Source organism: Dendropsophus ebraccatus, chromosome 2, assembly GCF_027789765.1.
Source record: "Dendropsophus ebraccatus isolate aDenEbr1 chromosome 2, aDenEbr1.pat, whole genome shotgun sequence".
NCBI lineage: Eukaryota > Metazoa > Chordata > Amphibia > Anura > Hylidae > Dendropsophus > Dendropsophus ebraccatus.
The window spans coordinates 192712170-192721833 of record NC_091455.1 but is presented as its reverse complement, the minus strand read 5'-3'; the positions used below and the strand labels follow the sequence as shown (position 1 = coordinate 192721833).

Sequence of the window (9664 nt, the reverse complement as noted above, 5' to 3'; positions counted from 1 at the left end):
AGAAAGCCTCACTGACATTTTGCACAAGAGAATTTTCCTGTATTCTGGAAGCACAGGCAGGTATATAAAAACATGTGTCTCCTTGACCTTACAGCTACCAGTGTCAGCAGTTTGGAATCTAAATTGTAGCCGAGAGTCACTTTCAAGGGGTATTCCATTCAGGTAAAATAGTATTATTGTACTTTTTTTTTTTTTTAACACAGGTTGGGTTTTTAGGGGTGTTAAGGGGGTATTCCACTTAAAGGACAACTCCCGCGGGACCCCCAAAAAAAAAAAAAACACAGACACACACAGACACCATACTCCCCATCCCTCCGGTGACGATCGCCACTCGATTCGCCCGCCGTCCGCCTCTCCGTCGCCGCCTTCCGCCATCCAGCGATGTCTCCAACTTCCGGGTCCAGGGGATGGAAAAGGCTGCCAGTGCGCTTGCGCACCGGCAGCCTTTTCATTGGCTGGAGCGCATCACATGGCTTCCAGCAAGCTCAGCCAATCAGGGCTGAGCAAGCTGGAAGCCATGTGATGCGCTCCAGCCAATGAAAAGGCTGCTGGTGCGCATGTGCACCAGCAGCCTTTTCATCCCCATTCACTTTGCATGAAGACGCCGAGGAGGAAGAAGACCCGGACCGCCCCTCGGCTCTGACGTCGTCGTCACCAGATGCCGCCCGGGAGAAGAGGACCGTGACGATCGTAATAGGTAATGTATACATTCCTTAACTTACGGGGTGGGGGGTCGGGGGTCCGAAAGTGGGGGAAGGGGGCCAGGCCGGGTATTTAACCACATTACAAAGTTATATAACTTTGTAATGTGTGTTAAATGAGCAAAAAAAAAATTTTGTGGGAGTTGTCCTTTAAGTAAAATACATGTTAAAAGATCATCTCCTTCCCCCAGTTTTAGGCCTGCTGCTCTCTGCTGAAAACACAGATAACTGTGTGAGCTGTTCACTCTGTCTCCCTCCACCTCCCCTCTACCTTCCAAGACAGTTCATGTAAACATTGTCCCTGGCTGACTCTTTCTTTGAGGCTGGGAGGGTTCATCACAGTAAGGTCACAAGTAACTTGACTTCAGATTTTACAGTACAAAATCACCTGGCCAGGAAAACTGTTTACAAGAGACCGTCTCGGAAGGGAGGAGGAAGAGAGAGTAAAAGCTTACACACAGTTTTCTGTGTCTTCAGCAGAAAGCCGCAGGCACAGAACTGGGGAAAGAAGACTGAAAAGGTAACCAAATGTATGGAAGGAATTGTTGGTTTCCAGAAGGGGGATGACATATTTTACCTGAGTGGGATACCCCCCTAAGATCCCTAAGAAACCCAATCTGCGTTGAGAAAAAATAAAAGTACAATAAATATGCAAAATACTTTTATATGTTGAAAATGTAGCCAAAATGGAGTTATAAGGATGATGGAGAGCAATATGCTTATATAACTTTAGTTGCTCAGAATCATTAAAAACATAATTAACAGAATAAACCTATATGCATACATATTCTTGTAAAATATTTGATGGTTTCCCCTTTTAAATGTGGCCTTTAACAAGTCTGGTGATTGATTCCCCCTCGCAGATATAGCAGGTATCCTGCCGGCCACCATGAATTGCCGTCCTAATTACATTTCACAGCTGCATCACATTCAGTAAACATGTGTTCTGTGGGCAACTGCGGAGCGAGGTCAGGCCAGGTAGGCTCTGCTTTTATGTTAGTGGGGCTGCACAAAAGCTGAGCTGCTTAAGTGACTATGAAAACCAGGAGGTGATGACTTCATTTGGGATGATGTAAAGATAAAACATGCGGTCACTTAGCCCAACACTTATGCAGCTATAAACAAGAAGCAAAGCAATAAAGATAACAACAGAGATAAAAAAAAAATAAAAAATAAAAAATTGTAAATACATATCGAGTGGTTGAGAGAAATGACCAGCTCAGCTCTGCTACATCATCCTTACATGGTTAATTTAAGAAAAATCTAGCTCAGATGTGCACAAATGACAGGAAATGAGGACCGCAACACAACCTACTAATAGTTCCAGTCACAGGTCAGATCACTTGGAAAGGTAAATTTAGAGGCCAGAGAAAACATCATGTAAGGAACCAATTTGCATTAACTGTATACATATGTTTTCACTAACAGGAATGTAGACAATTTCCTTGAAGAGGAGAGGGAGGCCATTATCTTTATCTTTTTCATCATCGGTGGAGATGAATCTAACAAGGGCTACATGTGTATGGACAAAGCAAACATAAAAGGTCATAATAAAACATAGACATGTATAACTTCTACAAGATCCATTGTTTGCTTTAAGAGCTAAAAAAAAAAAAAAAAAAATTCACAGGCAAAAATTAGCACCACAAGGGATATTCTTAAAAAAAAAAAAAAAAAATTAGAAAAACCTTTTGACATGTCCAAAAGACATGGCAAAAGTTTTGATCAGTTGGGGTCAGACATCAACCGATCAAGAGGAACGAGCCAGGAAAAGTCTGGGCGGCCACATAATGCAGGACTATAGATGCCGTTCAGGCTGGATGGACACAGCGTGGAGAGGAGCATACAGTAGCAGAGCCGCATTCTCCTGATCTGTCAAGGTCTGAACACTGACCAATCAAAACTTTTGCCGAAGTTTTTTTTTTTTATGGCAGTCCCCATTTAAATTCCCCCGAAAATCTCCAAAACTGGTCATGAATTAAACAAAAATTCCTACCTCTAATAGCCTATCAGCAGCTTTCAATCTTCCATCTTGGATAGCTGCTCCTCTAGGAAGGATGTTTTTGACGTAGATTGGAGCTGAACCGCCAAGAGGGACATCTCTTGATGTTATGCTGAACCCCAAACCTTCAGCACCTGCAAAGTTTTAAAAGGAAAAAAAAATGTATTTTCTTAAAAAAGAAATTAAAACAATGTAATCTGACCAAATAAACAGGTTGTAAACCACATTTTGTAGTGAAGGACCCTTAAAAAAATTTGCTCCTTGAAATTTTTTTTGACTTTCGACTGCGGCTCCTACGTGTCCTATCCACCTTGTTCAACAAAAACGTCCATATATGAATATATCGAAAAATGTATATTAAACATTTTTTTTTTTTTTTTTAAATCCAATCCTGCAAATTGCAGCATTAAATTACAGTCTATAGTGAGAAATTCAGATTTAGAAGTGGTAAACGGAAAATGATTGTATAATCCTTTGTTGTTGGAGCCTCTCCACAGGGGTCCGGCAGAAGGGATGAGAGGCGTCGTACGTCCCTGCCGGCCTCCTGCTGGGTAGAGATACAAGCATGGGATTAAATTATACGCATTTAACAATATTGTGAAGGTTTGTGATATGAGTAGAAGCAATTATTACAGTTTTCAGGCTTCTATCAGCATATAAGGATGGTAGCCCCCATATTTAAAGTTCGACATTGCGGCTGGAAATTAATCCGTTTGTAGAGGACCCATGAAATTCACCCAGAGAACGCGATTTCCATTCATCTCCTGTATGTCATGTTATTTACAGGCTACCGTGAGTATCTCGGGACGCAGTTACATAGTGACCGCTAATTGGAGAAACCTTGAAGTCTGGATAATTAAAACTCGCGGCTCAGGAAACTTCTCATTCTGCTTTGCGCTAATTAAAAGCTTCCTACTGACGGGAGGACGCGGTAACGGACCGCGCATCATCAGACAATGACAAAGAATGGAAAAGCCGGCCGTGGAATCTATGGAGAACACCATACACACAAACAATATAAGGATACATGAGAAAACCTACTCATTGGCATTAATAATAATAATTTTTAATAATATTTATATGTAGGATTCATCATGTTGAATTTCATGAGCCTTAATCTTTTGTTCTTGGAGATAGGACATCACCAGAGAACCTATTCATTGGCATTGACATCTGATTCCAAAGCGGTTAGTAGTGTAGAGGCTAGCAGTCACACCGCTAGGGATCTGGCTTCCAGTAAACACTATGGGATTTTGCCATGTTTCTAATGTGTATGGGGCGCCTCCATACTTTTCTGTTGTTAGGAAAAGAGAAGGATTCATCATGTTGAAATCCATCTGCCTGAATCTTTTGATCTTGAAGAGATATCTGGCAGCAGCTCATCTAGACTCTCCAAACCCCTAATGAACAGGACAAAAGTTTGTATGTGTACAGCTAACTTAAAGAGGCTATCCAGCTTCAGAAAAAGGTGGCCACTTTCTTCCAGAGACAACAAACCGCTTGTCTCCAGGTGAGGTTTGCAATTAAGTTCCGTTCACTTCAATGGAAGTTGCAAAACCTGCACCCAAAGTGGAGACAAGAGTGGCGCTATCTCTGGAAGAAAATGGCTATGTTTTTCAATTGCTGGATAACCCCTTTAATCTGAGTGGATTAAAAGCTTTACACATAAGATAGCCGCCAGTCAAATGTTTATGTCCCCCATACATATACATTTTTGGCCAAGTGTTTATGCATTCTAAACTATGAGGGGAGGTAAAAAGCCACTGCCAGAGAAGTCTCCCCAAGAACAAAAAGAAACAGGTACGGTAGTTAAAGGAGAAGTCCAGTGAAAATTTTTATTAAAGCATTGTATTGCCCCCCTATAAGTTATACAAATCCCCAATATACACCTATTACAGGAAATGCTTATAAAGGGCTTTTTTTTCACTGCACTTACTATTGCATCAAGGCTTCACTTCCTGGATAACATGGTGATGTCACTTCCTGGATAAAATGGTGATGTCACGACCCGACTCCCAGAGCTGTGCGGGCTGTGGCTGCTGGAGAGGATGATGGCAAAGGGATTCTCGGTGTCCCTCCAGTGCCCTGTGTCCCTCAGTGTCCCCCTGCCATCATCTTCTCCAGCAGCCACAGCCCGCACAGCTCTGGGAGTCGGTCGTGGCATTACCATGTTATTCAGGAAGTGACATCACCATGTTATCCAGGAAGTGACATCACCATGTTATCCAGGAAGTGAAGCCTTGATGCAGTAGTAAGTGCAGGTAAAAAACACTTTATAAGCATTTCCTGTTATGTGTGTATATTGGTAATTTGTATAACTTTTGGGGGGCAATACAATACTTTATTAAAACTTTTTTACTGGACTTCTTTAAAATCGAACATACCCTGACTGTTCTCTTTCTTGACATCTGCTATCAAGAGAGATTCTGGAATCCACCATACAAATGTTTAAATCAAATGGTTGGCCACTCAAAATTGGTGGGTTAGGCCAACACTTATCTAACATAGTAAGCATACTAAGGACATTAAAACATAGTGTTTCATTCATGTTATACTAGTCTAACTCATATAGCACTTTCCAGATGGTGAATTGAGAACTTTGCCTAAATAAGAGACCAGAGACACATAAGTCCATTTTAATCCATCATACGCTCCTAGGTTTCTTTTCATAAACCATAAACCTTGTATTTGATGCAAGGACATACACTGCCAAGGAATAGGTGTAAGTATCCTGGCACCACGTATGGGCTCACATGGATATACTTCTTACTTGCAGCCAAACACTGCATTAAAGCCTACACAAAAACTGTTGACTGCAGAGCTCACAAAAAGAGACACACGTCCCAATGTATCTATGGATCACGTACAAACATGTATCCAGCTGTAAATCTCTCAATGACATAGATAATTATTTCTGTAATTAAAATTAGAGACAATTATCTACAAGAGCAGCCTCCATTTCACTGCTAATCTACTTGGAAACATTCAATTACTGTATGTCTAACGCGGATGTAATAGACACGGTTATGGATCATAAAAAGCATTCGTTGCTCAAAAACTCTGGCTCCATTATAACTTGAGGGCAAAATAAAAAATATTCCCAGAGAGACGCCTTGTATTTATATTTTCCTCGGGATAAAATTATTTCTTTTCCGCACAACATTTAAATAGTCAATCAATTTATTGCCTAAAATTCTGGTTGGGGTAATGAGATTAAACTCAAGGAGAATGAGATTGACAGAACAATATAGAAGTGTCAACACAACAATGGGTCTATAATGGCCGCCATTGAGACGCTGTCATGTGACCCCCCATGATCTGCTGTTCTCTCTCATAATCCAAGGAGTCTTAGCTTTTCGATTATTCATCAGGGAAGAGATGATGCGTTCCATAAAACATCTGACTCACTGAAAGTTGAGATTTGCCGAGTATTACAGCCTTTTGGAAATGTGAATTAAAATGCAATCCGTTTAGAAACGGCTTTTATAAAAAGGAGATATCAGCCGATTTCAGCTCATCTGTAACATATCCATCTACAATAGACTTTTTTAGGCAATTTCCCATCTTTTCAGGAGGTCAGCTAGCTCATCATTTAGTCCATACCTTACAGTTATCCAACTTAAAAAAATTAAAACTTGCAATTTATCCTCAGTCCTTGCGAGAGATAATATATGTGCATAGGAAAGCGTTCTGCGGGGGCGGGCACAGTGCACAGGGGAGAGGAGGAGACTGCAGCAGGACCCTGAGGAGCTCACTAGACTGCAGGAGAGCCCTGATCAGTGAATAGAACCATGTAATAAGGGCACGGCTTGGCAACATTAGTGGGCAGGGTTTACTGACCCCTGGAAGTGGAATTTTTTTTTAGGTGTGGGATAGGGCCTTAATACAGGGGCCAGTGCTATTCAGATAGAGCGACCATAGGGATGATTCATCCATTGTTCGGGTGGCCACTAACCTCATCGTTGATTACACAGGGCTGATAACAATGTTTTATTGGCTACACAAAAGGCATCATTGGTCGTTCAACAACCGAGCGTTCCTAAATAAGATCATTCATCCAATAATCAGTCTGTGTATAAGGGATTTCACATTTGTATCAGAGCCATATTTTATTGCCTACACAAAAGTGGTCATTGGCCGTTCAACAACCGAGCGTTCCTACATAAGATCATTCCTCCAATAATCAGTCTGTGTATAAGGGATTTCACAATTGCATCGGAGCCATTGGGATCATGCAAAATGATAGGCACCAGACGGAAACCCAATGGACACCATTAAAGTCGTAGGTTCTTTCAGAATCAGTAGGTGTCAGCTATGTAGTTGGCTCAGTTTACTTCTCCCAAACGGAACCTGCAACAGAGGCCATGAACAGAGCTCCAATGCAAGTATTAACTAGATGTGACCATGTTCATATAACCATCCTGCAAAGATGATTTATTAAAAGGAAATGCTTGGTGATATATTCTAATAGCACAGAAATAGAAGAGAATCAGTGATACAGCGCCATAACATTCCCACTTTATATTCTGAATGGAACTCTCTTTAATTCACCAAAAATTCAGTTCAATCTAAAATCCGTATGTGTTTGCCAACAATGGTGTCATTGCCTATCTTACCTTTTTTCAGCTGTATGTATAGCTTCTTTCCTTTTTTGGTACTAAAACCTGTGGGTGGAGGAGAGCTGACACGTTGCGGTGATGGCGTTAGGCCAGTCGGTGGTTTTCCTGCTGTATTGATAGTATGAGGTAGATGTGAGTAAGAGTCCATAGGCTCTGTCTGGTTTACTTGACGGGGGACTCTCTGCAGTGTCTGCTCGGGTCCAGGGCTGTGGAAATTCCTATTCTCAATGTACGGATCGGGGACATGTTGGTTGGAGTAGTAACTGTTGTTCTCGCTTTGGGATAGTTGTTCGTATGGTTCTTTGTTAGCTGCTGGAACCACATGAAACCAGATCACGGGAGAGCGCATGGCTTGACGGAACATATGCTGAGCTCTGGATAAATGAGATAAGATTAGTAAATCACGTTAGTAAACTAGAAATTGTTAGGAACGTAATTATGCTTTCTAATTATGCAAAATGGTCCGCCTTGTGGCACTACAGCGACAGAGAATTATTTATGGAGAAAAACAGAGAAGTAAGTAAGACTTTACTGTCACTCGTTGGTCATAATTAATCAGCACGTGTAAGCAAAGGAAGAAATCTGATTAATGGTGCAGCTAGTTTAAAGGGGTACTCCGGCAAACAAACAAAAAAATCCAAATCAACAGGTATCAGAAAGTTATATAGATTTGTAATTTACTTCTATTTAAAAAATCTCAAGCCTTCCAGTACTTAATAGCTGCTGTATGTCCTGCAGGAAGTGGTGTATTCTTTCCAGCCTGACACAGTGCTCTCTGCTGCCACTTCTGTCCAATTCAGGAACTGTCCAGAGCAGGAGGGGTTTTCGATGAGGATTTGCAACTGCTCTTGATAGTTCCTGGCATGGACAGAGGTTGCAGCAGACAACACTGTGTCAGACTGGAAAGAATACACCATTTCCTGTAGGACATACAGTAGCTGATAAGTATTGAAAGACCTGAGAATTTTTAAATAGAAGTAAATTACAAATCTATATAAATTTATGACAACAGTTAATCTGAAAGGGAAAAACATTGATGGAGTACCCCTTTAACCTATGCCAGAGCAGAAGGTACCAGGTTATTTATTACAACTACTGCCGTACAATCACCACGGTCAAATTCCAACACCTCCCTCCATGTCAAGTGGACTACTATGCTTAGGCAACACGAATTCCCGGAGGAGCCATCACCATGGCATAAAAAATTTGTCAACACAGTAGAATCCATGTCCCGACCGTCCACTCCTGTAGTTGTACATCAAAATGGAGTTACTTTTGGCCTTTGGAATGACCTTCCCTTTAAAGGGGTTGTCCGGCGCTAAAAAATTATTCACAGAATAACACACATTACAAAGTTATATAACTGTGCTCAGCCAATCGCGGCTGAACGGCTGATGACGCGGCCACGTCATCAGCTGCGATTGGCTGAGCACAGTTATGCTCAGCCAATCGCGGCTGAGCTTCGGATGACGCTGCAGAGGGCGGCCGGCACTCGGGAACATCCGCCGTCCGCCCGAAGAAGACGTCACTGCTGAGGATCGGAGACCGTGGTCGGCACGTGACATGTGAGTATAGCGCACCACACTTCCGGGTACACGGGTGGGGGTGGTGGGACACGGGGAAGGGGGCCATTCACAGACATAACACACATTACAAAGTTGTATAACTTTGTAATGTGTGTTATTCTGTGAATAATTTTTTAGCGCCGGACAACCCCTTTAAATACTTTATTCTAACAAATCTTTATTTTAAAATTATTATGCAAAACTGTTAACAAAAATTCACACGAAGGTTGATATTAGACTTTCAAAAAAAGCCGCGAGGTAACGGAGGCATAACACAATGCCGGTGGTGATTTTTGTTTTTATTTCCATGCACTTGTTATTATGGAGGTGTCTCTGGTCGGATACCTTGAACTTCCAGGAGTATCTGCCTTCAGTCCATGCTTGGGGTACTGCAGTATACCATCTCTACTGTATCTGACTGTTTGGCCAGACCGGTAGACAGCTGCATATTTTAGCGGAAACATCTAACACAAGCTGACAACCTATATGTTTGAGAACTCCTAAAACTTCGGGAAGCCAGAGGCAGTGCAGCAGCATCCTGCGATTCCCAGGATCTAGAGCTGAAATATTAACTAACATGTTAAATACATCAAAAGAGTTGGCAAGGGTTTTAGGAGGGAACGATTTCTGAAGAACTAGAACAAGGGGTCACGGCTTGTATCTGGAAAGTAAATCAACAAGAAGGTGTGCTGATCGGAACGGCTGATTTTTTTTATTTTTTTTTATAGAAGTAAAAGTTTCTTAAAACCTAAAATATGTTATTGACCAACAACTTGA

At 41.6% G+C, this 9664-nt stretch overlaps 1 protein-coding gene across 17 annotated transcripts in view; it reads right to left on the bottom strand.

Annotated features, from left to right (window-relative positions):
* PARD3 (par-3 family cell polarity regulator) overlaps positions 1 to 9664 on the bottom strand; it is a 458970-nt gene that overhangs the window by 234002 nt on the left and 215304 nt on the right. For all 17 annotated transcript variants that reach the window (XM_069958961.1, XM_069958945.1, XM_069958951.1 and 14 more), the window contains 2 exons: positions 7320 to 7696; positions 2698 to 2837 (listed from right to left, as the gene is read on the bottom strand). In XM_069958961.1, the coding sequence (XP_069815062.1) occupies positions 2698 to 2837; positions 7320 to 7696 (517 nt within the window). The remainder of the gene's footprint in view (positions 1 to 2697; positions 2838 to 7319; positions 7697 to 9664) is intronic.